We start from the raw sequence: 27,983 nt of genomic DNA on the forward strand, positions 1-27,983 counted from the left end.
TTGGCTGTCTTTTTACCCTCGTTCCATGACTTCCAGGGTCCTATGTTGTGTGGGTTACTTTGGGCTGTATGACAGTTGGATGCATGGACTTGCACAGTAAGCCTTTTAATTTGCTGACATAATGCTTCTGCCTTTATGGTTACCCCTATGGTGAAAAGTTTCTGAAGAGTAGTCAGGAATGTTAGCACATCCCCTGTGGGTAAGAGACGCTACCCGGCATCACAGTGTCTCCAGAGTGAGGATGCTTCAACAGGGCGTTGTACCTCATGCCACAGTTTTTTGCCAGTTGTGGCAGTCCCTCAGGCATTTATTTACAAGGCTAGTTCATATGGGGAGTAAGGTCACTGTTTTATTCATTTTGTTTTAAAGGAGGATTTGATCTAATTGTCAAACTCGTATGCTCAGAGATCCCTTTCAGGTTTGGAAGGGAGAAAACTGCATTTCTGTTCATTTTCCATTCTTATATCCCATTTCCATCTTGTTATAGTGAAGGGTACATGGAAGGGGCCTCTGTGAGCTGACATTACAGAGGGCCTTTGCCATAGGTCCTCTCTGGCATGCTCCTCCATGCCAGAGTCTTACCATGAACTAGGAGACCATGAGCTCACCGAGGCCTACACCAGGTACTTAAGGCTCAGCTCTTCCTGCCATCTTTCTCTGTAAAGATTGTGATAAAATATCCATGGTATAAGTTGATGGTTTCAGATTTTGAAGTTCACAGATATCATGTTGATACCATGGTATCAGATGCTGATATTCCATTGTCACCATCATCTGTCTGCAAAACTCACCTTGTGAGTACACTCTGTCCTTCTTAATTTAAAAGCATTTACAAAGTGGGTACAAGCTTGTTTGTATGACATTTAGGTCTGGTAATTTAGTTATGCAGTTTTGGGGTAGAGTAGGTGGTCATGAAAATATGTATCCAACTTAAAACATTTCTATTCTAGTCTAGTCTTTGGATTTTGGACCCAAATCTTTTAGATGTTTTTAGATTCCAGGTTGGAATTGATCTCTTCTCCCTTCCTCCTCCTCCCTCCCTCCTTCCTTCCTCACTTTCTTCTTCCCTTCCTCTTTTCACCTTCTTGCTTTTCTTCCCTTTTTTGTTTTCTGGTCTGAGGATGAACTGTGGGCATTGTGCACGCAAAGTTGCTAAGCAACCACTCCTCGCTGACCTACATCTCTAGTTAATGCAGGATTTTTTTGACATCTGTCGATATTTATGGAGCTGATGTCACACTCAGATGCTAGAAGTACATAAGTCAAGAGACTTTGATTGATTCATATATTTTACTAATCAATATCAATACAATGTAATTAACAATGGCAGTGGTTATATTGTAAATATGACAGTAATGAAAATGCTCTCTTGTGATTGGTACTGGCACCTGCTTCCGTGATACTGCCAAGAGGAATTGCTTTCAGATGTGAATTTCACTATAACCAAAAGAGATTCTTCTCTCTAGGCAAAGAATGGTTATTTCCAGTGACTTGTAAAACATTGTTATTGGAAATGACTCATTAAATTTCTTATGTACTTTTATTCTATTACATGATTCATAGAAATAAATTATTTTTCTAGCTGTTGCCTTTGTTCTCATTTTGTGTATTTTATATCTGAATATAAAGGTACATTTATGGGAAGGTTTTTATATTTAATTTTATATAAGATATGAAATTATATGTATTAATAATGTAATGTATAAGTAAATATATAAGTATATAAAATATAGATTCTCTGAGTGGCTATGTAAAATTAGAATATTTATGGTCAGGAGCATGGAGGCAGGAATTGAAGCAGAGGCCATGGAGGAGTGCTACTCCCTGGCTTCCTCCCCATAGCTTTCTCTGCTACTTTTGTTAGAGAACCCAGGAAACCTGCCCTGGGGTAGTGTCACCACCATGGACTGGACCCTCCCACATCAAGCATTACTCAAGAAAATGCCTTACGGCATGAGGACAGGGTAGTCCGATGCAGGCATTGTCTCAGTTCTTTTTCTGTCTTCCTAGATGACCTGAGTTTTCTGACAAAAATCTAACCAGCATAGCTTTGAAGAGAGTGAAGTAGGGGACCAGACAAAGAGTCTTAAAACAGATACCATCTGTATAGAGCAGGAACATATATATGTGGAGACTCAGTTTGAGAGAATCACCACACAGACACACACTTACACATAGACACACACACATACCACAGACACACACAGACTCATACCACACACATAGACCCACACACACTCATCTACCCACCTACCCATTCATTCACTCACTCTCCGCCTGGACCAGCTTTAGATTTGGGAGAAAGTCAGATTGGATTGGTATCTTATATAGCACATTATTTCCACACAGAGAGACTTAATAAAAACAATATGCTAAATGCACAATCACATGTACGTTTCTTGTGAGAGTCCTTAGCCACTCTGGTGAGCAGGCTGTGAGTAAAGAAAGATATTTGTGTTGAGCTTAACTTTTGAGTAAGAAATATAGTGTATGGCAAAAATACTTTTGATGTGGAGAAAAGACAGATCTGATATCTGTTGTGTTTCGTAGTTGCTTGTATATTGATAGAAAGAAAGCAGCAGTAGAGGAAATAGAGCAAAGGCACTGAGAGTCCAGCAACAAGAAAAGATGTAAACACATCCTGCTCACTAGTGAATGGTGTGAACTGCTGGGACAGAGGGTGGAGGGGAAAGAGGAGGGACAGCAATGTTCTGGAGGCAGAAACTGACGAGGGAGGTTATTTTTATATTTTACTTTTGGAAATGTGGACTAGTCAAACCCTTTGGAAGGTGATATGACACTAGCTATAAAAATTAAAAATACATATGCCAGTTGACTTAGCACTTCCATTCTTTGGAATTGAGCCCATAGAAACATATTCAGTATAGAAGGGTTTCTGTTTATATTAACAGATAACTGAGCACACAGTTCATGTCTGCCAATAGGGGAATTATCAAGGAATATGTTTGCATTGTAGATCTACATAATGTATTCTTAGTTATCATTAGCAAGACAGTGAAAAATGTATATTACAGTAAGACCCTTCAGTGATAAAGCTAGTTTATGTATGTGATAACGCTAGTTTGTGTATGTGATAATGACACAAGAGAGAGACAGGATAGGCATGAGGAGTATTGGCTTGGACCATCCAGATGAGTGAAGGTGTTGGTATTTCTGTGTGTGTGTGGGGGGAGGGAGAGACAGACAGACAGACAGACAGACAGACAGACAGACAGACACTATGTGATTATGAGGAGGGACCTGTGTTTTGAAGCCATAAAGAAAACTGCCTTAAAACCTGTTCATTTAGTGTGTGGACCAGTGTATATAAGCTCTCTGTATTTGTTGGTATGTATACATGTGTGCATGTGAGTTTAGAGGTTGACACTGGGTGCCTTCCTCATTCATCCATCACTCTTGTGTTTTGAGGCTGGGTTGTCAATGAACCTGGAGCTGGTGGTTTGGCTAGACTAGCTGGGCAGGAAGCTACAGGAGTTCACCTGTCCCCCATGCCCCGCAGCACAGGAGGAAGGGATGTGCTTTCCCTTGGGTTGTATGTACACATGGGTGCTGGACCCACACTGAGGCCCTCATGCTTGTGCAGCACACACCTTACTAGTAGAGCCATCTCCTCAGTGCCCAGTCATAGGTATGCCATTTTTAAATTTTATTTTTGAGGTTATAATATAATTACAACATTTCTGCCTTCCATTTCCTCCTTTCAAAGCCTCCATTAATATAGCCCTCTCCACTCAACTCTGCTTCAAAATCATGACCTCTTTTTTCATCAGTTGTTATTACATTTATACCTTCCCCACACATCCCCTAAATATAAGCTGCTTAGTCTGTTTAATATTATGTATATGTATTTTTTTGGTGCTGACCATGTGACACTGGATGACCACTTGTGCTCTTGGTTGGGGAGATCCAACTCTTCTGTTCCCAGCTCATAACTCTATTCTAAAGTTCAAGTGAACATTGGTACATTCGATAAAGGATTTATAAGTTCTATATGTTAACAAAGTATAGCTCCTTTGGAAACTTAGTCATATGATCTGTTAGGCAATCCATACTTTTGTGGTTAATTGCTTTATATCTGGGAGTTCACATGGAATTTATAACCTAACAGAAGAGGAAGAAAGCCACTAATTCATGAATGCATCTTAAATATTTAAAAATTAGTACATAACTGAATTTGCATATTGATGGAATATTGGTTGATAATGGAGCCATGAAAGTGCCATTTTTAGGTCATTAGAAACTTAGCACTGTAGTTTGTAATACAGTGAATGTAAAATAAATTTAAAGTGGCATGTGCAGTCTGAATATATTTCTGTGTGCTAGAAGGAAACAGGATGAAATGCAGACAGAAAGGCAGGATTATGATGAAGTGTTTCTGCATTATTTTGATAGTAAAATTGGACAAAGTGTTGACAACATTGAAAGCGAAATTTAGGAAACTTATTTTTTTTTGTGGGAAGAATGTGGTAAGACAGTTGTAATTATGCCTCAGGTATGTGTACAGTGTTAATATTTGGATTCAAAATTCTCTGGGCCAGTTAGCCTAGTGGTGTATGTCTTAAGTCCAGAGGTTGGCACCAACCAGGCAATTCCAGGAGATTTTAGCTTGTATTATTTATTCACTCACTTGATGATTAACATTTTTACTCTTGAAGTCCACACAAATGTATGAGAATTAAGTAACGGAAATGTTTCTGGAGGGGGATGGGATGAGAGGGAGACCCTGTTTAGGAAGGTCTGGACACCTCACACCCTCTGTCACGCTGTGCGTTTTGGGTTCATTGTGTTGTGCTAGGCTGATGAGCGTGTGCAGTGTGCATTTTGTGGGGTTGTATGGCTGTCTTTGATTTGTACTTGGTTATTAGTCCTGAGAGGATTTTGGCCGTCTGATTTTCAGCCATTTCTTCATCCCGTTCTCAATGCCTTCTCTTTTTGGAATTTTAATTACAGCATGGTTGATTTTCTGGCAGTGTCTAGAAGCCCAGAAATGGATGCTTTTCGTTTTCTTTTTCTCCCTTTAAGTACCAGGTATGTGTGTGTATGTGTGCATGTGTCAGCATGTGTGTGCACATGTATATTTGTGAGCATCTCTTATGTGCATTTGTGCATGCCTTCATCTGTATGAGCATGTGTATATGTGTGTGTCCATCTCTTATGCATGTGTGGACATGTGTGTGTTGTGCCTCTCATGTATGCATGAGTGAATGCCTTTGCCTGTATGAGCATGTATGTACACGTGTGTTGTATCTCTTGTATGCATGTTTGCGTGCCTTTGCCTGTATGAGCATGTATGTACACACATGTGTGTGTACTTCTCATATATGCATATATGTGTGCCTTTGTCTATCTCAGTATGTGTGTGTACACATGGTGTGTGTATGTGTGTATGTGTGTACACATCTCTTGCATGTGTGTGTACCTTAGCCTGTGTGAGCATGTGTGTGTGTCTGTTTGTGTACGTGCATCTCTTATATGCATGTGTATGTGCCTTCACCAGTGTGAGCATGTGTGTGTGTATGAGTGTGTACATCTTTTGTATGTGTGTGCTTCAGTTTTGATACACTGTGTTTCTGTGTTTACTTTTCTCCTGCTGTGTGAACTTTACAGATGGCTCCATAATAATTTCTTTTACATTTTTGAATCATTGGCAATTTTCATTTTGCTCTTTCTTAGTTTTTCTCTTTCTTGTTTTCCCTTTTGCATGCTATCTCTCATTACATTGTTTTTTCAAATTGCTTACATTGAAATTTTTTTTAGGTTGGCAAGGAGGCTTAGGTAAAGGTGCTTGCTGATGAGTTTGAAGCCTGAAACTGACATGGTGGAGGGGGGAGAACTAGCTCCTCTATTGTTTCTTCTGACCTCCACACTTGTGCTGTGGCATCCACATGTATGTGCAAGCATTTGCACAAACACTGAATGTAAACACTGAGTCCTGCTGCATTATAGGAGAGCCTGTTGGATCACTGGGAACTGGAGCTACAGGCAGTTGTGAGCCATCATGTAGGTGCTGGGAACTGAACCTGGGTCGCTGTGAGAGCAACCAGTGCTCTTAACCACAGAGCCATCCCTCTAGCCCTTCCTACCACTATTTTTTAAACCTCAAGATAATTTATGTCGTGAAATGGGCATACCTTTTCTTCTTCCAGATGACTGGTGTTTCTAAAACAGACTGATCACATTAGGGAATTAGAACCACTTAGGAAACCCTGCTCATACTCATCCCACCTAACTGGTCACATCAGAGAACTAAAACATGTAAGGACAGTCCTGTCACCAGATGGGTCATCCCAGGTGTACCAGGGCACCTATATCACGTGACCCATAACTCCCAAGTGACAGAAACTTAAAGAACAGCTTTGTGACAGTCTCACTTGATAAGCAGCATGAATTCCTGGTGATGATGCTTAGCAAATGAAGGAAGTAGGGATCCCTGTTGTCCTTAGGAACCAATCAAACTATTGTCAGCAGGCTTCCTTCCTATTTGGGGAAATGTTAGAAGTTCCCTGTAACCAGGAATGGTAAAGTCACACCCGATTTAATATATGGTGTAAACAACATTCACTACCAAGGACTGTGAAGTCAGGGAGTTGGCTGTAGAAAATGTGTTCAGTTTTTCGATCTTCAGCTGGGATGATCTGTCACTGGAGGTGGTTTGCTATCATCTGGAATCATCTGAAATTATGTTCGATCATTCAAATCTAGTGATCTGATGCCAGTGGTTGGCAGTCAGTCGGAAAGCTTCTCCAAATGGACTTTGTGTAGGCTTGTGTGGTCTTTCTGTATCCTGGCATCTGTATTCCAAAGGCAAGAGATGTGGAGCTGATGCCAGAGGAGACTGCATTCCCGCACAGAGTGGTGCTTGGCTGTCCTCCAGTTGGTTAAGGTGGCCAGGGTCAGGAGAGAGGATGGTGCTGGTGTCCATTTTTAGAAGGATGCATGGGATTGTCTTCAGCAAGTACAGCCTGCCACATGGTGTCATGTGCCTGCTGCAGCAGTGGGGAACATGGCCATGTTCAGTGACAAGAGGAACAGAACCAAGGTGGTAGCAGGTGTAACAGGGAAAGAAAGCTTGCTGTTTGGAGACAAAATGATCATTTGCATATAAAATTAACATGAAAGAATGTAGAGATAAATTATTACCAACAAGAGTTTACCAAAGAAAGATGGAGGTAAAACAGCTTGCTACATAATGTAAAAGGAGACACTAGAACTGTAGGGCATCAGGAGTAAACCTGACAGGAGATGTACGTAAGTCCTTTAGGGAGAATAACAAGCGTCACTGATAAGCCAGAGTGTACCTTAGTGACACTTGCGAGGCTCAGGGTAGGACTGCTCAGTGCTGCCTGGGTGTCATGTCCATCATACTAATTCTGTAGCTAGAAACACACACACACATATTTATGTTCCAAAATAAATGTTGTATGATAAAGATAGTAACAGGTTAATGAAGAAAGGTGTTAGTTTATAGTAAAGAAATGGGGGAAAACATCCATATTAGATCTTCAATTTTACTACATGTAAAAAATATTAAGCTGTAGCTAGCCTAAATATTTAAATATCTAAACATGTTAGCTTCCTTTGTAGCTTCCTAAGAAGCAAAGGCTGTGGCCCACACTCTCCACACTACCTCAGGTTTCTTACAGAAATAGGACAAGGGTATCCTCTAGCTGAGACGGCCATCCCATCCTGATCTCACAAGAGAGACTTGCAACACCATAGGCTCTGTCACGACCATGTTCATTAGTGCTTCCTCTTCTGCACCTGCATTCACTGGAAACTCAGTGCCAAAGAGAAAAACTGGCTCCCTGAGTTGGCAAGGCGGGGGTGTGGCCAATGAGGCCGGTGGCCAGTGAGGTGGGTAGCCATTGAGGGGTGTGGTTGGCGAGGAGGTGTGGCCAGTGAGATGGGTGGCCCTTGAGGCAGGTGGCCAGCCTTTTCCAGTTGGGCAGTGACTTCATTTGGTGCTCAGTGGCCCATGTTCTGCAGAACTGAGACAGTAACCCACATTTCCTTCTCCGAAGGCTCTTTCTCTGTTCGACTTTCTGATTGTTAGCTTTGCTTTTGAGCTGCTTTGATGTCAGAGACATAGTTTATTTGTGTGTAAATACTTGAAATGTGGGAGAGTATAGCATGGGAATATAAAAGAAGTCCACTTTCATTTCTGGTAAAATGCTATTTTAAAGCATTTATGCTTGTCTTTAGTGTCTAAGAGAACATATTTTGATGGAAATACGAGATATATTGAATAGTAACAGTTTGTTTTTCTGCCCATAATTGAAAGTTGTAAAAGGTATTTTTCTGTGAAACAACGGCCACTCGTGGCAGGGGCAGGTGTTGAGATGAGTGTATCTAAACTCCATGCTTATGATTGCTGCATTGTGAATCCCACTGAAGACCTGTGCCCTCCATCCCCAGCCTCTGCCTCTGCCTCCATAGTCACATGGGGATTTTGGTACAGCTACTCGGTGTTTGCATTTTTGCAGTTATATATGTTCAGTACAGGAATGGGTGTTTACTCTTCTTGTCCAGTATGTTGGTTTCTGTTTTCAGTTGGCTAGCATTGTACCCACTAACATAGCTCTAAACTTCCTTCCCACTGTTGAAAATTCCACTCAGGATGATAAGCCATTAAGGGTCTGTCAATTTCTTTCACTTGAACATATCTCCTAGGAACCTTCTGACTGTGTCCAGTCTTCCTGGCCCTTCCTGACATGGAGGCAGTTTACCTGTCTGAGAGATGGACTTTCTTTCCAATCTCATGTCTTCTGTCTTCCACAGTTGTTTTTTGTCTTTTTTATGGCGCTGGGGGTTTTGAAGCCAGAACCAAGGACCTTGTGCATGCTGGGCCAACACTTTGCCATTGGCTCCTCCCCAGCTCCACAAGACATTTGTAAGAAGAAAAGCTCGTGTTAGATCTTGTGGCTGTGGATATGACTTTATTCTTTCCTGAACTCAATGATTTATTCCTCTGGCTTGTTATAGAACTCTGTGGTGCATGTCATTTCCACTCTGAGTTTCAGAAGCCCCTCCCCAGTGCCCTCTGCCTTCTTGAGGTTGCATGAAGCCTTCATGTTTACATGGAGCCTGCCTCACCTTCCAGAGGCCCACTGTAGTCTTATAAAGAATGTTTTGTTTTTTTAATTACTTTGCTGATGATTTCTGTGTTCTCTGTGTTCTTTAAAGAATTCCTAGTGATTGATTAGATATCACATAGCTTGATCTGAAACTTTCTTATATTTCACTCATTTTCCATTTTCTTGTATATGCTTCATTTTTCCATCCCACAATTCTTTATTTCATCAATAATAGTTTAAATGTGTAAGACTTTCCAGTCTTACCTTCTCCCTCCCCCTCTCCTCCCTCACAGGCTTAGGATGTCCTGTACTTAGTTCAGTGGTGTATGTCCTGCTGTTAGCTCTCTGAGGATACCGTGTGTGCTTAGGAGTTGCTCTTTCTCCACCGGTTGTCTGGTCTCTGTGTCCTAGCTGTTATTCCCAAGTATCCTGGAAATCCTGTTGATAAGTGTTTTAAGGGTTTTCCTGTTGTGAAGAGACTCCATGGCCATGGCAACTCCGTTATAAGAGTTGCCTGTATAAGAGTTTCCTTTTTAAGGAAATGACTGGCTTTCAGTGCAGAAGGTTAGTTCATTCTGGTCATGGCAGAAAGCATGGCCGTGTGCTGGAGAGGTTCTGAGAGTTGTTTATCTGGGTTCTCAGGCACCTGGCCTGGCTTGAGCTTCTGAAACCTTAAAGCCCACTCCTGGTGACACACTTACACCAACAAGGCCACACCTACTAATTGTTGCTTTCCTATGAGCCTTATGTAGGCTATTTTCATTCAAAACACCACAGTCTGTGGGACAGAGGCACTGATGGTGAATCTGTACAGATAGAGTGTGTAGGGATGGGCTCCTATTCCAAGCATTTCATTTCTATTTTAGCATGTTTAATCTCTTCAGTGACCTCTGGAGTAACAAAAATGTTTAAGTTACATGTCTGCTGTAGTGCAGTACTTGTCAGACCTGTAATTTGAACCCAGGCATCTGGATACTACCCTTCCTTCCTTTTAGCCTTTATGCCAGTCTGTCCTTTAATGAGATCAGGAGTTAATGGGAAACACAATGCCTCTGGGTACTGTTTATTGGAGGAGCACCTGAGAGCCTGGACAAGCAAGAGGAGCAGTCTCACTTGAGCTGGAGTTTATTCAGCTGGGCTGTGCTCCCTGCTCTGTGGGTGGTGCTTCCTGCTCTCACATCTTCTGTCACAGGGGCAAAGAGCTGGAAGTGATTGGCTGTGTGGGTTTTGGGAGGGGATTGAGGGACAGTCTTGACTCTGGTTGGATTTTTAGTCTCACCTTTACCCAACTGCTAGTTGCCCATTCTTGAGCCTTCCATGGATTCCATGAGGGATATGGGCTGGGCTTCCTTCACGAATTGGTATCCCCTCAGTTGCTTTGTACTTCTCCTTTACCTTATATGCTTTTTAAACTTTGTTTGTATTTAGGAGCTAGCAGAAGCATTTTAATTAATTAATTAACTTTTTTGTCATTTTAAGAAGACTTTTCAGTGGAAACTTTGAAAAAATGTACATTTAAAACTTAAACTTTAATATGTGAGGTTTCTGTCCAGTCCCTTCAGTCTGTCTCAAAGGTCCCCTGTACTTGAAGTATGCCCTGGTATTCCCACTAGATAGGTCCCCTTTGAAGTCATTCCCCCACCACTGGATAGTTTTCTCTGCAGGAATTTTTACATTGTTTGTATTTGTGTGCCTTGAGGACAGAGACTGGCAACTATGGAGTAGCTCCTGAGGGTGTGTCACGCTCCCTGTGTCCATGTCTCACTTCTTGTCTAGTTTCCTCCAACCAGCTTTGTTGTCAGTACTGAGGATGGCAGAGAATGGAGTTAAAATGGTAAAGCAACCGGGCAGGCTAGTTTACATGAGAAGGTCTGGGACTGTAGAACCTAGATACTCTGAAAACCTTTAGTCTGGGTCCCTAAGCTAGCAGAATGTAGTTGTGATCAGACAGTCCCACCCTTCCCGAGTCTCCTCACTTTGTGACTTAGGTGCTACTTGGTGTTGGCCCATCCTGGTAACTGATGTGAGTCTCATGGCTATAACTCAGAGTTGCAGAAACTCCACAAAGCCCTACCAGAACCACCCTGAGTACAGCCAAGATTCAAGTGTATTCAAGTGAGAGTCCTCGGAGAAGCCACCTTTGTGGTAACACCTTTTTAAAAATTAATTCTTATCTTTTAAATGAATTCTTTTTGTATGTTTATGTGTTGCAGGCTGCATGTTTATGTATTCATGTGTGGGTAGGGGTATGGAAGCCCAAAGTAAATGTTGGGCATCATTTTTGATCACTCTGTATTTTTTGAGGTATATTCTCTTGATGAAGCCAGAGCAGGATGATTCGACTAGTCTAGCTGGCCTCCTTGCCCCAGGATACTATCTACTCTCAAGTTTTGGGATTACAGAAGACTTTTTATATGTTTAGTTTCTATGCAGATTCCGGGGAATCTAAACAATGGTTCTTATACTTGTGTGGCCCTGTAACATTAGGTTATAAAAACCAGTGCTGTTGAGGTCAGGCTTGGTGGCTCAAGCCTTTAATTCTAGCACTCAGGAGGCAGAGACAAAAAGATCTCTGTGAATTTGAAGACAGCCTGTTCTACATAGCAAGTTACAGACCATCAAGGGCTATATAGTGAGACCCTGTTCCAAAAAAACAAAAAAACCCCAAACACCAAAAAACACAACAACAAACAAAACCAAAACCACAAAATGTACACATAATCAGCAGCAAAAACATCTGTTTTCTTTAGTCTCTTATATATGCAGAAGGACACTATCATAGGATTCAAATCTAGATTATTTGTAGAAAGGCTTTAAAATAACATTTCTGTAGCACCATCTCTTAAGCTATCCAGGACACATTTACTTTTTGACAGTCTGGAAGAGGAACTCTACTGTGTTTTACTTTGACTTGCTGGAACCTAGAGTATCCATGGTCGCTGCTCTGCTGATTTGCACAGCTCAATCAGAACTTAGGAATCTGCTTTCTTACCACAGGCGAACATGCTGTGTGCTTATGTTTTCTACTTGCTGGCACCCTTCCCATCCCATGTCAGGATGTGCCTTGTGAAAACACGGTAGCCTTAACTCTGAAAACTATGCCTTTGAAATGAACACCGTACACAGAGTACAGCGGGGTTCACAGATGCTAAAAATAGTTATTGGCTCTGGAGGTTGTAGTACCCATGTGGAAGGACAGCGTGGTGTTTACAGCTTGACTCTTTTAGGATACATAGCATCTTTTCCAATAGTTTCTTCCCAACAGATGAAATCATAGCAGAATTCTCTTCAGTGGAGACACAGTGAATGTGACTTCATTTCAGAATAACCATCATCGACAGTTCCTGGAAGACCATTTTATATTTTCTATAAAATATAAATAGCTGCATAGAGATGGCTAGCTTAGCTTTAATTTCTAAATTTGTAAACAGGAGTACATCTTTTTTGTTTTTGTTTTTGTTTTTGTTTTTTTGAGACAGGGTTTCTCTTTGAGCCTTGGCTGTCTTGGAAGTCACTCTGTAGACCAGGCTGGCCTAGAACTCAGAAATCCGCCTGCCTCTGCCTCCCAAGTGCTGAGATTAAATAAAGGCGTGCGCCACCACTGCCTGGCACAGAAATACATCTTTTGAGGAGTGTTACTAGACTAAATGAGTGGCAACAGAGCTGCTGTCCCTTCTGTGTTAGCAGTTCTAGTAACTCAGTGCTATTTATAAACTTGATCTTATTTCCATGCACACACATTCTTTGTCCCGTCTACTTTTTGTGCAAATAAATCTGCTTGGCCTAGTGAAAACAATCTGCGATCCGTGCATTTCTTTGCTGTTACGTTTGTGAAGTGTGTGGTGTTTTCTTGATGGAGGTGTTGCTGTGTGTTTCTCAAGACATGGAACATGACTGCTGGCGACCTTGCATGTGTGGTTTCTGCTTTCCCATCTTGAGCTGCAGGGAGAGAATGTTAATACACACCACTGCTGCCCCTCACCTTCCCAGGCTGTTCCTTCCTTGTGGTCTGAGGCTGTGACACAGTGCATGCCTTGCTGAAGCTTGTCTCTCTCCTACCTTGAGAGCAAGGACATGAGCAGTTCTGGATGTTCTCATGTTTTTGCCTTGTCTTTCATGAACACACAACTTGATTTACCTTGATCAGCCCAGTAACTTGCTCCACATTTTTCCAAAAGTGCAAAGCAGTTTTAGCTAAAAATACACATATCAAATGCTCCAGAAGTCGTGGCCACAGCTCAAAAATGCTGATCAATTTTGAAAATCTAACTCAGCCCGGCCATGAAACCGAGGGAAGAACCTTTGTGGTGGGGACAGATTTCCAAAAATTCACCACAGTCCTGTTCTTAGCTGGAGTTTGTGCTGATGTTGCCAGACAGCTGAGGGGTAGATGCGGAAAGCAGGAAGCATTACTGATGGGGCCCTAGCGCCACTTTGGGAAAAGCAAATTAAAATGTAAAAGAATATTTTTCCACTCCTGGAGTCTCAACAGAAAATGGCAAAATACATGGTTACTGAAAAAGTTCCAGAAATTGTTAATTTTTGTCAGAAAGTAAAAACCAATTACCAGATTTTTTTTAAATGATAAAAATGGACACATACAGTTTAAGAAAGCCTAATAATTTCACAATCCAGATAGAGTAGTTTTAATTTACAACTCACTGCCTTCCTTTAAGTCACAGGTCTGCTCTGATGCATGTGGCTCATCTCAGCTGTTCTGTGTTTCAGGTGCAGCTTAAAGAATGGATGATGATGACTTTGGTGGCTTTGAGGTAGGTGCTGTCTGTTGTTAGTTCAGGGTAGCAGTGAACTGTTAGAAAAGTGTGTGCATGTGTGTGTGTATCTAGAGGCCAGAGGAAATCCTATGTCTCATATTTGGACCTGTTCACTTTTTTTTTTGGGGGGGGGCAAGGTTTTTCACTGGCATGGAACTTGTCAAGCAGGCTGTATTGGCTGGCTAGCCAGCCTCAGATTGGCTTTCCTAGCCCTGGGGTTACAAATGCATGCCACCATTGCCCAGATTTTTAAAAGTGGTTCCTGGTGAGTAAATTCTGGTCCTGTGTTGGCAAGGCAAACAGTTTACCAACTGAGCTGTTGTCCCTACCCACAGGATCTATTTTGAATCACTTCGATGTAATTCTGAAACAAAGATTAAAATCAAGGAAAATTAAGAAATATCATCTATCTAAACATTGAGGTAGATTGTTGTTGAAGCTTTGATATTGCCACCATAGGAATGGTTTAACTTGGATAATTTATTGTGGCTGGTGAAGCATCAGGGAGTTTCTGAGATTGTCAGCCATGGATTGGACTAAGGGCACATCTTTAGAAAATGCTGATGTGCTGAAAAATGGGAGTTAGATGCTGTCACGACTGTTCCCATCTGTGATGACACTTGTGTGCTGTCACAGTGTTCTCTCAGGTTTGGGTGGCATTCTGGAAGTGCCATTGCTAGCTGCAAATGCAGTCTTTTTCTTAGTCCTTTCCAATGTGTGCTCACTTTATTGAAATATTTTATAACCCAGTTATTTTTATGGAGCCAGTATAGTCTTGCAGGAAAATCTCTGGATTAAGAGTTGGGATGCCAGGGCTCAAGCCCTGGAGCCACCCGCAGTGCGCAGGAAGACTTTCTTTTTCCTTCTCCTCCTCATCCTATTTTTTTTTCTTTTAGATGTTCATCTAGTTTGGATTTGGTAAAAAAGTTAGGGAGCATAATTAATGTTAACAGGAGAAGCAGGGCAGTATTCAAGGAGGAATAATGTGGTTCTTTCAGCAGCAGGTCATGTTCTGTCTGTTTTTCATAGCTGTCAGTGTACAGGGAGTCAGTGTGGTTCTCCATATACATGTTCTCCATGTGTAGGCAATTGCTATAGATGTACAAGTTCTCCATATGCAGGCAGCTGCCATAGACACACATGTTCTCCATGTGCAGGCAGCTGCTACAGACACACATGTTCTCCATGTGCAGGCAGCTGCTATAGACACACATGTTCTCCATGTGCAAGCAGCTACTACAGACACACATGTTCTCCATGTGCAGGCAGCTGCTATAGACATATATGTTCTCCATGTGCATGCAGCTGCTATAGACATACATGTTCTCCATGTGCAGGCAGCTGCTATAGACACACATGTTCTCCCTGTACATGCAGGCAGTATTGACATACATGTATTCTACATTTTATCCAAAAAAAAATTTTTAAGCTCATTTAAGTATTTCATACTTTTATTTAGTATTTTGTGTTTTGAATCTTTTTCATGTTACTGAAATGAAACATTTAAACATTTGTGAAAATTCATTGACACTGATGACAAGATGAGTTTCATGCTGTCATGTAGCTTGCAGTGGTGTTTGGAAGCTGTTAAGGGCCCCATTCAAGCACACTCTCATGTCTCTAAACCATCACAGATCCATAGCAGCACTACAGTTGTGCTGAGTCCAGCATCTCTTCAGAATGGGGTTGGTCCTTTCCTTACCAGACCCAGCACTGGCCAGCATGATGGCTTCATGGTGCTCACCTGCTTCCTTTTCAGTTCTGCTAGGGAGGAGTGGAAGGTCTTGGTCCTGTGTTTAACTACAGTGTGCTCATCTCCACAGCTAGTGGGCGGCACAGCCTCATCTTCTGCCGCTGTGCCCTTTGACTCCTTGTTTGCCGACTCCATGCACAGTGGGACTTCACACTGTGAAGTTAATGCTCTGACAGTTTACCCAAGACACAGAGAACTTTTGGAGCTCTCTAATGCTCAATGCTCGTGAATCCAGAGTAGATTGTTTAAGAAGTCAGGCTCAGTGCTCACTTAGAGTAGTCTCTAAGACTATGCTAACCTAAGTGATCTTTTAAAATTAAAGATTGGCTCAGTCTGTTTTTAAAGAAAAAATTACAGAGATGAATAAATAATAAATGTTGTGGTGAGTTAGAGTAGAGTAGTTGAAATAAAGTTAACAAGTGAAAGCATGGTGACAGATACCTGAAGTACACATTTGATTGACAGGAGGTTATTGGGATAAGGAAGGGAATTGCTCACCTGAGAACTGGGGTCTGGGCACTGTCTGTGGAGAACGGTGCAGAGGTTGGCAGTGGGCTATTCAGAGAGAATGTGAGTGAGAGGCATGTCACAGAGGACCTGTGGGCTGAGTGTGTGACACCTCATGTAAAGTCCAGCCCTTTAGGTCTTTTAAGGTTGTCTTGCCTTGTCTTCCAGGCTGCAGAGACCTTTGATGGTGAGCAAGGCGGAAACCAAGCAGTGTCTCCTGCTGTCCCCTGGGCCACCTTTCCTGCAGGTACTACCACCTCCTAATCACAGGGATCTTTTCTCTCTATGTAACATGTTTTTGCTGTTTTCAAAACCTACTTCTCACTTTTTTTAAATTTACTTTTTTTCTGACTTGAAAAATGTAGTGTCCTCCATTCACTCTGAATCCAGATTTTCTTTTTTTCAGAGCATGAATTGCATTGCATACACTGTGCTAGTGTGAGACTGCTTTTAAGAGGAGATTGAGAGTGAATGAACCTTAAGTACAACATACATTGTTCAAATTTCTTGGTCTAGGAAGCTATCAAGAAGCGCCTTGGGTTATTTGCACGTTCTACATCTAAAAAAATTTATTATTTAAATGTAGACATTTCTTTATAGTAAAATCAGAAGTGTTATAAATTAAAAATAATAGTTGGCCAATAAATATTTTCAAAAAGTGCATCTTGGAATGCACATAGCATCACTCTGAGGCTTCCCCTTATCCCTGTTAGAATGCCTGCATCTAGGAAATAATGACATTGAATGCTGAGGAAAGAGTTCTCACCCAGTGCTGGTACTGCTCCTGGGTATGCGCCTAACAGGCTTGGTACCTCACTACAGAGATGCCTGCACAGCCATGTTCAATGCTACTCCTCCCAGAAGCAAGGAATAGATGCTGTCAACAGAGATATGAAAACATACATATGCACATTGGGATTTGATCAGTTATAAAAAATGGAGTTACAAAGTTTGTAGATGGATGGAACTGTTAAGTATGAAGTGAGCTGGGCTCAGACAGTCATGCATGTATTTTGTCATACGTGTATCTCAGCTTCTGACTTTCATATATGGGCATGTTCCTGGGACTGAGGAGTGTTGATGGAGAGAACTGGAATGAAGAGTGGTCAAGAGGGTCCTGGAGCACATGTGATTCGATAGTGGGGAGGGGAGGTGCTGCGAGTGGATGAGCTTGCACTTGGGTGGAGCAGGCAGTACAGTGTTAGGGGGTTGGAGGAAAGGGTTATATAAAAGCTAGTAAGTATACCATAAGGAAAGTTGACACTTTGCATGTTAAAAAAAAGGTAAGAAAAGGACAAAAAATATGTATAGAAAAAAAAAAAAGAATTTTGAGGCTAGTTTTGTCTTCTGGCACCCCATGTCTGCCTTCTTCTACCCCTTCAGCATTCTGACTTCTGGTTTGAAATGCTTCTTGCATTAGTATTTCTTTTCCCATGAAGATTTTCAGGTTCTTCTTCCCATGTCTCTACGCCCATTATCATACTTTCAATGTTTGATACTTCAGTTGTGTGGGGTTAGGCATTGTGTTTGCCTTGTCATGGGTATATCTTTCTCATTTTAAGATTTCCTTTTTATGTGTATGCTGTCTGAATGTATGTTTGTGCACGTGTGTGTTGGTGTCCTTGGGGACAAGAAGAGTTTGCCAGGTTCCCCAGTGCTGTGGCTACAGACAGTCCTGTAGAAGAACAGCAAGTACTTTTAATCCCAGAGCTTCTCCAGCCTCCCCATGGTTCTGGTTCAGTACTAAGTGCTGTGTGTAGGGTATTGACGCCCTCAGTACAGACTCACAATTTCTGTGACTAGTAACTGAATCAGTAGGAAGAGTCAGTGTGACCCCTGCATTTATCCAGTGGCTCAGGATGCCTCTGCTGTCTGCTCTTTATCAGAAGGTGGGCTATTAACTATCCTCTTTCTGTTAAACAGATGAGGAAATTATGACTTAAGATTGTTTAGCTTGTTAAAGATGGGGGTGTACAGGGATGAGATCTGTTCTTTCTAGTCTTCCTGACCATTTTGTTCCTTTTCAGTATCTCAAACGTCTGAAAACCTGTCAGCAGGAAAACCTAATGGGATGTGCTCATGACATAAGGGGTGGAGTTGAGTTTTTAGGATCAAGTCTTGGCTCTGATAGAATGTGGCTGTGAGCAGAAATAGGGTGGGTTGGATCTCTGACAGGGTGACCATGTGGAATCTCTTCAGCCTATGTATCTGAGGAGCCAGAAGCCCATGGGAAAGCTCAGAGCTGGAGTTCCTGGCTGGGAAGGTTTCCTGTTGACGGCAGTGTGACGGCAGTAGTTGTGTTTGTATGAGATACCAGGCAGGGATGCTGGAGTGGATATGAAGGAAGAGGAGCTCTTATCCACTGCTGCTGGCAACACAGTCTCCCAAACACAGTCAGTTTGATGGTTTCTTTTGGATGCTCACAGTCAGGGAATGGAAGCAGTAGGTGAGGCAGAATTCTGTGAGGTGAGGGAGGGGGGCTCCCTTAGTGCCTGGGTGTGAGAGGCAGTTCCCAAGAAGCTTGTGTCACTGGTGCAGACTGTGTATAGGCCAGTGAGCCAGCAACCTCTCTTTCAACCCACTTCACTCTTTCCTTCACGTCCCCCAAAACCCCAGATCTGACGATGGTGTTCTTCTAGGTTTTCTTATGTGTTTGGAGAAATAGACACTAGCAGACCTGGCTACAGGCTGTCCTTAAAGCCATGTCTGTCTGTCTTTCTCTCTTCTTCTTTGTACATCTGTCTTCCTCTGGCTGCTGGATTCAGGTAGGTAGATCCAGGATCCAAGATTTATCTGGTCTATGTGGAGATCATTTCCAGGATGGTCATGTGAACTGGTTACTAGGCATGATGGTCCCTTCTACCTTATACTTGTCTGTCATCTACACAGAAAATATGTCTTCAAGGACATATCTTGGAAGATAACTCAAACATTCTGTTTAAGTTTTAATTATTCTGGAGGGGGGGAGTATGGAAAGGTTAATTTTTAGGGTCAAGATATAAATTTTGTTAGGCAGTGAGCATAAGAGGTGTAGTATTATACTGAGAGTACCGCTTTAAGACAAGCTAGATGACTGCTTCTCAGCTCCATGTGGGGATAATTAATGTCTCTCTCCACCCACATGTATGGTTATAGCCTGTGGTTCTTTGGGGTGAAGAGAGCATTCTCAGTACCTCAGGACAGTATCTCAGTACCTGTGTCTTCTATGTAAGTGCTCACTGAAGGCCCCACTGTCAGTGAGATGGAGGGGTGACAAGGTGTGCACTATCCTCTGTACACACTCTGGGTTTGTTCATTCCTGTGCAGCCTCTGACCTTCTTGGTTACTTTTCCTGTGATCAGATAGCTGGTAAAAATCTATTTGAGAGAGGAAGGGCCCATCTTGGTCCATGACTTGAGGGGATCCAGCCCATTGTGGTGAAGGTGTGCTGACCAGAGTATGCTGCGGCTGTCACAGGTCATCCTTGTGCAGGAAGCAGAGAAAGGTGAATGCTGATGTTCAGCTCACTTTTCCTTTCTATTCAGAATGGGCCATCCACCCATCCATGGGATGGCACCATTCTACCCTGCCCTGTCCTCATGTAGGATGAGTCTTTGCTCCTTGGTTAAACCTTCTGGAAACCCTTCACCCAGAAATGTGTCTCCTCTGTGGTTCTAAATCTCATCAGGTTGACAACAAAGATTAACTGTCACATAACGCAAAACACATAATTCATAATTATAGCATGTTATGGGAATTGGAGAATACATGTGAAGATGCTGAACATGAAATGATGGCCCTCCTCTTACTGCTGCCACAGCCTGGAAGCTATTACTTTATTCCAGTGAGCATGCAGGAGAAATGCAGCCTTCCTTGTGGCAGGTTTCTAGCTTCACCCTGCTAGACAGTTTAGACAGCTAAACTGATGTGGATAGCCTGTGCTACCACCCCATTTGCTTCTTCCTGATGCCCCACTGGCCATCTGCTCATCTGGGTTTAAGTTTTCTTTAGGAAAAAGGTGTTGAGAGATCAACTGACCTGGACTCATGGGGGCTTGCAGAGATCAGGGAGCCTTTGGACTGACTTAGTTCCTCTTCTTATGTGTTATGGCTGAGTAGTTTGGCATTCTTGTGGGACTCCTTAACAGTGGGAGCTAAGGCTGTCCCTGACTCTTGCCTACTCTTGGGGTCTTTTTTCCCCTACTGGTTTGCCTTATCCAGCCTTGATGTGTTGGTATGTGCCTGGTCTTATTGTATGTAGCATGTTTTTGCTGTGTTTAGTTGATGTCCCTGAGGGAAATTGGAGGTGAGTGGATCTTGGGGAGAGGGGAGGTGAGGGGAAAGACTGGGGAGTAGGAGAATAAAAAAGGAGGAGGAAAGTATTGAATTTTCTGATGGGTTCTACTTCTGAAACACTGTCATAATGTTATTTTTGTACCACTTGTTTGGTGCTTAGTATATCCTAATTCATGTTTTTACAATAATGGTAAGACTTGCCATCTTTGTTATTTTAGTGTATCCATTAATACCATATCCTCTACAATTGAAACTTCATACGATCGGACACCAATGGCTTCCCCTCCCATTGCCTTCATTTCTGGTAACCACTACTGTGCTTTGTTTTGGGATTTGAATACTCTAGGTGTATTCATGGCTGACTGCCACAGTCTTGTGCTTCCCTTCAGTTAGAATGACACCCTACAGTTTCACTGTTGTCATGTCTCTTTGAATCCTAATATCCTTCATTTTACTCATGTATGTGGACACTTGGGTTCCTTCCACCTTTTGCTAATTTGCAACAGTGCAGGATGGTTGTTAACTCTGATTTTAACCATAATTTTATCCATAACTTGTCTTTACACGCCTGTTTTAGTCTCTGTGTTACAGAAAATGGGTTTAAATCCTTTGGCATTACAACCGCTTAGGTAGTGATACATGAAGCCAGTGCCGTGTGGTGGATTTACTTGCTGGTTTCTCCTCTTGGCTATTTTCAATCCATGAGAATAATTAAATGGTCTTAGTGATAAGGTAGAATAACAGAAAACTAAACTTTGCTTCAAAAATACGTTGAATTTGGAAACTTTGAGTACTTGCTACGAGGCTGGATTTTGTGTGTCTGCATTGAATGATGACTTTCAGTTCTGATAGTAATGACTGGGAAGAATAGTCACAGGGCCTGTGACCCGGTCATTGAGTCAGGCACCTGTTCTGACACCTGAGTTCAATCTCTGGATCCCCTTGGGAGAAATACAAAGCCTTCCTGTGCAGGCTGTCCTGACTTTTAGGAGTGTTCCGGCAGCATGCCTCCTACATGCACATTGTGCTCAGTGGTAGCCACAAATGCCTGGAAGCATGGAATAGCTATGTAGCTGATCTTTCCTCACATCCTCTCTGTTTCTCCTGTATGACAGAAACAATACATTTAGATCACATTTTAATTCATCACAGGCCTATTTTTTGTACTTTACTTATTATTTTTTTCTACCACTTTTTCTGAGGGAAAATAATTTTAGGATTTGTATGGTAAATAATACAGCAGCATTTAGGATGGCTGCTTATAGGAGTATAATTTTTAGAAAAGTAACTTAAAATTTTGTTACTAAGAAATCATATTTTGAATTTGTTGCAAAATAATTATCTTTGTTAACATCTATAAAAGGAGCAATCTTCCTTTATTCTCCTGAAATTGATGGTTGTCTACTGATGGACGCATGCATGTGACCTGCACATGTGAGTCTGAAAGCTTGTGTACATGCAGAAACCCTGGCGTATGGGGTGTGTCTTGACCTGTTCCTTCATGGTGCTGCCTGAGTACCCAGTCTGAGTTCTTGTGAAACAAAGAAGGACTCAGGACTCATTTATATTTGATGGTGCCAGTTGTTAATCTTTGTCTTGGTTTGAAGTCCACAGACTTTCTTTTTTGTGCCTCCTTTTGCAGGGTTTCAGAAGCCATGGAGCTCCTTTTGCAGAGTTTCAGAAGCCATGGAGCTTACCTGGGTTGTTTGTGTGTTCACCATCGATTTAGTCGTTTGCAATAGAATGACATGCATTTCTAGAGTGGGCAAAGTTTGCACATTTAGTGTCAGCATCATGTCTGTGATAGTAGTTGCCTGCAGTGAGTGCTAGGTCAGACTGTTATGCAGCCGTTTTGTACACTGTGGGTGGCACAATTTTTAAGAGGCAAAAGACTGTTCACTTTCTGCTTTTGACTGTACAGATATAAGTTGTGTAGAAGGCGAGGTGGGAGGCACAAACCTTGAGTACTGTCCTTTCCAATAGTGCTTCTGAGCTCCTTGCAGCACTGTACAGACCACATTAGAACTCAGTGACCATCAAAGGAAAAACAAGTGGTCCAGATAGATACTTTAATCCAAATTAGCTCCTTCAAAACAACTTATAAAGAGGGCAGACTAAACTGTCTGTCACAGGCCAGCCCTGCAGAAGGAATAATGGGAATTGGACCAGCAGATGCTGAAGCAAGTGACTTAGATGTGGTTCCTTCGCATCTGGAGCTATTTGCATACAAAGCCAACAGGAAAGTTCAAACATTCCTCTTAAGACCTTGGCAGAGGGGAACCTGGAAGACAGATGCCTTTTTGATTTCATGGTTCAGTCTTTCCGTTCTCCATTCTCCTGGCCAGGAAAGCCTAGAACAGCAAAGTGGTCGTTTATTAATTGCCAACTCTCTTGCCACTAGCCCCACTTTCCAAGGGGATCTATGTGACACATCTCATGGGCTCAGGACCCTGATTCTACACACTGTTTTGTATGTGGTTTGTACGTTTGCACATGGTAGTAAAAAACACAAGATTCAATGATGAGATCCACATCTGTGGTAAGATTGGAAAGTGCCTTCCTACATGCTTACATACCTGTGCCTTACAGGCAGTGTGATTGGCTGGCATGTGACGGTGTTTTAGAGAGACACCAATCTCTTAGTCTAACTGTGAGAATGGTGAAATAATGGACTCTGAAGAAATGAGGCTTTCCCAGGGATTTCATGCTGAGAGGAGGGAAAAGGGGGCAGGGTTGTTTCCTGGAACGAGATTTCACACAGTTCTAATAACTTGTCAGACCACCTGACAGATGAACCTGGAGTCCAGATAGTGGCAGGCAGTCCTGGGCAGAGCCACACCTTGACCAGAACAGCAGAGATGTGCATTTAGCCTTCTCGTTAAACTTTGTCCCTCTTCCCAATGTAGCCCTATCGAATATATCCTTCTTTTCTACTTTATACTTTTAGTTTGGCTCTTTTAATTGACTTATTGAGGATGAGTGTCTGACTTGGAGGGACTGGTTTTGACTCCCAGATTGGATGGCAGCAGAGTGATAACATTTAAAACATTCTTTGCTCCCTGCCTGTTATCCATTTAGACATTTTGTTAGGTCGGACACTGGGCTTTACTTTTAATTTCTCTCTGTGTATATGTGTGTGTGTGTGTGTGTGTGTGTGTGTGTGTGTGTGTGTGTGTGTGTGTGTGTGCAGCTACCCTAGTTTTGCTGCTTTCTCTAGCTATGGCAAACACCACAACTAAAAGGAACTTGGGGAGAAACTAAAAGGAACTTGGGGAGAAAAAGGTTGTTTGGCTTATGGTGAGAAGTCAGGGTATGAACTTAAGGTAGGAACTGAAGCAGAGATGGAGGAGGAAGGGTGCTTACTGATTTGCTCCCAAGTGTTCAGGTACAGAATTGGGCTGGGTCCTCCTGCATTGATTAGCAGTTAAGAAAATGCCTAGCAGTCCTGTTCCTAAGCCACTTCAAAGGAGGGAATTCCCCAGTCAGTGTTCCCTCTTCCCAGGTGTGTCAAGCTGACAGCTGGAGTTTACTACAGTAGCCACCCTTTGTCTGCACTCACCCATGGCTTCTCTGAAATTCTGTAGCCAGTGTGTAAACTGAAATGCAGGTGATCTTCAAGGATACTTCCTGACTCTGAGTTTTGAACTTATTATTTTATTTTTTCTGGTTATAGCTCTGTAATTTGCAAAGCTTACCCTAGATGAATTGTGGTGCCTGGACCAGGAGTTGGGGCACTAATGTCACAATAACATTTGTTCCAGACACATACACACTTAAAATACAAGTGCTATCTTGGAAATTTCTAATAACTTATGAGAAGCTGGCCCTGTTTTATATATTGTAATTTTCACATTTGGTCTAAAGTTTCTGTTATGAGTTCCAGAGAGCAGGACTGGCCATTGCACTAGACAGAAGAATGTCCTTCGTTTTCTTTGTTCCCAGCATGCTGGTATTGGCTTTATACAACCTAGCTAGTTATAGGAGCAGTAAGTTTTCTGCACTTGATCTTAGCTAAAAGGCTGAGAAGCGATGAGCAGTAAGTTTTCTGTAGTGAGAATTCTTAAGGCGTAAGGTGGAAAGGAGAGGGCCATGTGCGGCTGGCTGGCTGGCTGGTGCACCTCTGGCAGATGTGCCCAGCTTAGATTTCAGGGCCTTTGATTGCTATTCTTTATTGTCTGCTTGACCAAATATGGAATGAATTAATATCCAGAAATAATAACACCTGTGAGGTATGTATGCATGTATGTATGTATGTATGTATGTATGTATGTATATATGTATGTATTTTGCTTGGTTTGAAGTGAGTGGATCTACTTCTAGTCAAGACCTTTGCAGTAGGAAGATACACACTTGTAACCCATATCTTGAGACAGGAAGACTTTAATCTGGGCCACAACTTCTGCTGAAAGCCTACATAAGGATGTGGAAGAAGGAAGCTTTTGCTCTAAGCCTTTGCTCTCTGCCTGCTTGCTCTCCACTTTGCTAGCGAGTCCATTCCTTCACTGGCATTAGGACCTCCTTCTTTAGGTTCCAAAGTCCACTGAAGACCATATGAGACATTTAGCCTAGTGGGCTCAGCAACTACTAGATTCTTATCTTAGGGTTTCTGTTTACGGCCAGCCTTTGTTGGATTAGCTGAACCTCAGCCAGTAAGTCATTCTAATAAATCACCATATATATATATTTTTTCTTTTCACGAGTTCTGCTTCTCTAGAGAACCCTGACAAATATAGGACTCCAACTGGCCATTGTTGCCCTTCATATGTCATTCTTGGTGATGTGGGTTTAAATCAACTCTTACTTTGTGCTGTAGAGTTAAATTTCAGGTTCCTCTTTGTCTGCCTCAGAGGTCTGCATGATTTCAGAGTATCAGAGCTTGCTGTCTGCTATTCTGTACTTCTGGCCTTTCCACTGGAGAGCTGGTTTTATTTCTTGATGTTCTGTAATCCTATAGTCCCTCCATGTCTCCTTAGTTTGGTTATCTGTCCCGCATCCCATGTCTCCTCTTTGGTTAATCTGTCCAACACCCTGTCTGCTTCATGACTGCCCAGCATCCCATCGATACATTAGCCAAGTGTGAGAAGAGCCCCCATCACACCTGAGCAAAGCCACCACCATGCTGTGAGCATGTTCACTTCTTGTGCCTGCTCCAGTCTCCAGTGAGAACCTCAGAGCTGTCAGTGTGTTTGTTGTTTGTGGGATTGATTTTAAAGCTTTTTTCCTCTCATTTTTGTGGATTCTAAAATATTGAATTATAAAACATCTACTTAGCTATGATCTTGATGATTTTGATTTGACCTGTTTTTATGATATCCATCTGAGTGTTTTAGTAACGTGTATTGCGGGCTTGTACCTATAATTACGATGTTATTCTGAATAAATCAAATGAACTATGCTGTTACAAAATCTCACTTGATTTAAGTATTGCTGTTAGGCCTAGTAGAAGCCTTTTAATCTCACTTCTGACTTCTGTATTGATTTACTTGATTTTCCTGCCTTGCAGCTAATACATAGTTTTTTTGGTTATTGAAGCATGGCTGGTGTGAAGAGGTAATGCTTTAACATAACTTCTGAAGTCAGGCCTGGTGGTGCAGCCCTATAATCTCAGCTGCTCCAGAGATTGAGGAAGGAGTGTTGGTTAGTTCAAGGCCATCCTGAGCAACTTAGTGAGACCCTGTCTCAAAATAAAAAGTGGGCTGGGCGTGTATCCCAGTGCTGGGTGCTGGCCAGGCATGGGTAAGGAGCCCAGTTCAGTTCCTAGCACTGAAAGCTCCCTTCCTTTTGATTACCATGGAAAATATTTTGAGGTTTTTGTTTTGTTTTGGTGACTGTAATGAAGGCTAGTTTTATTGTCTACAACTTCAGATAGATTGTTTTGGACCATGCCAAGTAATTTTAGGTTAAGCAACACAGAAACTGCCTAAGATACTAAGAAAGTAGAACAGAAATCTACTTGTGTGTGTGTGTGTGTGTATGTATGTATATATATATATATATATATATGTATGTATGTATATGTATATATATATATGAACTGTGGAAAAGTAGTAAAAGCCTTACCTAGGCTTAGTTTTGTAGAAGTGTTGTCCCTGTGAAGTTTCAGTCATTTTGTACCTGAATAGTAGTAAAGAAGTTATTCTGCCCTGGTGCTCACATGTACATATACACATCTCTCTCACACATACACACACACACACACACACCCCACACATCACACATACATCACACATACATCTCACACACACACATACACATCACACACATCACATATATACATATTACACATACACAACACACACATACACATCACACACATCACATATATACATATTACACACACACATCTCATACATTACACTTATACACTAGTGTCATGTACACACCCACATTGCAAACATCATATCACATATACAACACACATACACAAATTTGTTTAAGGTTTTTAAAGTGATTCTGTCAATTTGGAGAAAATGCCACTTGTGTCTGACTGGCACATAGGTCGGCAAGAACCTTGTGGCCACCTTTTATGGTCCAGCAGCATGTGCATGTTAGCAAGGGCCTCAGCAGACTTAGTCAAAGGTCACTTTTAACATTATCTTAAAAACGAGCACAAAACCATTCATTTCTATCTGAAAGAAATTGTTGCTAATAGAATTGTGCATCTCACTGAGTAAACATCTCACTGGGTGTTCCCATCTCTAATGGATCAGTCTTCAACATTTTTAAACCCTTGTTCTTCTGATCGAAATACAGTGTTTGGTTTGTGGGGGTGTGTTGATGACACAGGTTTTATTTCTCCCCATCATTTTAGATTCTTGCCATTTATTCTCCAATTTGAAGCAAGGTGCCCCACATTTAATCATAGGTTGTGTTAAGCACAGGAAGATGGTAAAGAACAGAGAATAAAAATTCTGTCTGCCTTATGCCATGCTTGTGCTAGAGAAATAGCCCAAACTAAATGGTCACAGAGGTCCTGCTGGTTTGGAACTAGTGCTCCTTTCAAGGCAGCTACAAGGAACAGGGAAGCCTATCAGAGGGCAAGACAGAGTGAGGGCGAGTAGGTGAAGCCCTTTTGCTGAGTGCAGCAGGACTTCTGGAAGGATGTGTCACCTGGACACAGCCATCTGCCAATCACTGATCTCCTGTCATCATTTAATCTGAGGTGAGACTTGTCCATTGAGATATTTCTATTTTGCTTTCTCTTTTCATCTCTGCTGTCCCCCCCCGTCCTTGCTGTCCCCTCCTGTTCTCTGCTGCCCCCCTCCATCCTTGCTGTCCCCCCTGTCCTTTCTGTCCCTGCCTGTCTTCATGTCTCACATTATCCACTCTTGGAACTTAGTGGAAAGTACTTCCCATCTCCATCCCTGTACCTATTTTCTTTGCTGGCTGCAGGTCAGGCTCTCACTGTTCTGCTTTTAGCTTGCATTCATCTTGAGGTCCGTGTGGATGAAGGAGGTATAGCCAGGCCTACCCTGTTCTTTACTCACATAAGAGCCTGAGGTTGATGAAGGAGGTGTGTAGCCAGGCCTACCCTGTTCTTTACTCACATAAGAGCCTGAGGTTGATGAAGGAGGTGTAG

At 42.1% G+C, this 27,983-nt stretch overlaps 1 protein-coding gene across 4 annotated transcripts in view; it reads left to right on the plus strand.

The window, feature by feature from the left end:
• Positions 1 to 27,983, plus strand: part of Ccdc91 (coiled-coil domain containing 91) — a 168,236-nt gene that overhangs the window by 18,624 nt on the left and 121,629 nt on the right. For 3 of the 4 annotated variants that reach the window (XM_031383943.1, XM_031383939.1, XM_031383938.1), the window contains exons 2-3: positions 13,824 to 13,867; positions 16,299 to 16,377. Coding sequence is in view for 2 of the 4 variants with exons in the window: in XM_031383939.1 (XP_031239799.1) it covers positions 13,838 to 13,867; positions 16,299 to 16,377 (109 nt within the window). In the remaining 2 variants the exon portion in view is untranslated. Of the gene's footprint in view, positions 1 to 13,823; positions 13,868 to 16,298; positions 16,378 to 27,983 lie in introns of those variants that run through there. The other variant, XM_031383941.1, reaches the window with a different exon arrangement.

Source organism: Mastomys coucha, unplaced genomic scaffold, assembly GCF_008632895.1.
Source record: "Mastomys coucha isolate ucsf_1 unplaced genomic scaffold, UCSF_Mcou_1 pScaffold20, whole genome shotgun sequence".
Lineage (NCBI taxonomy): Eukaryota > Metazoa > Chordata > Mammalia > Rodentia > Muridae > Mastomys > Mastomys coucha.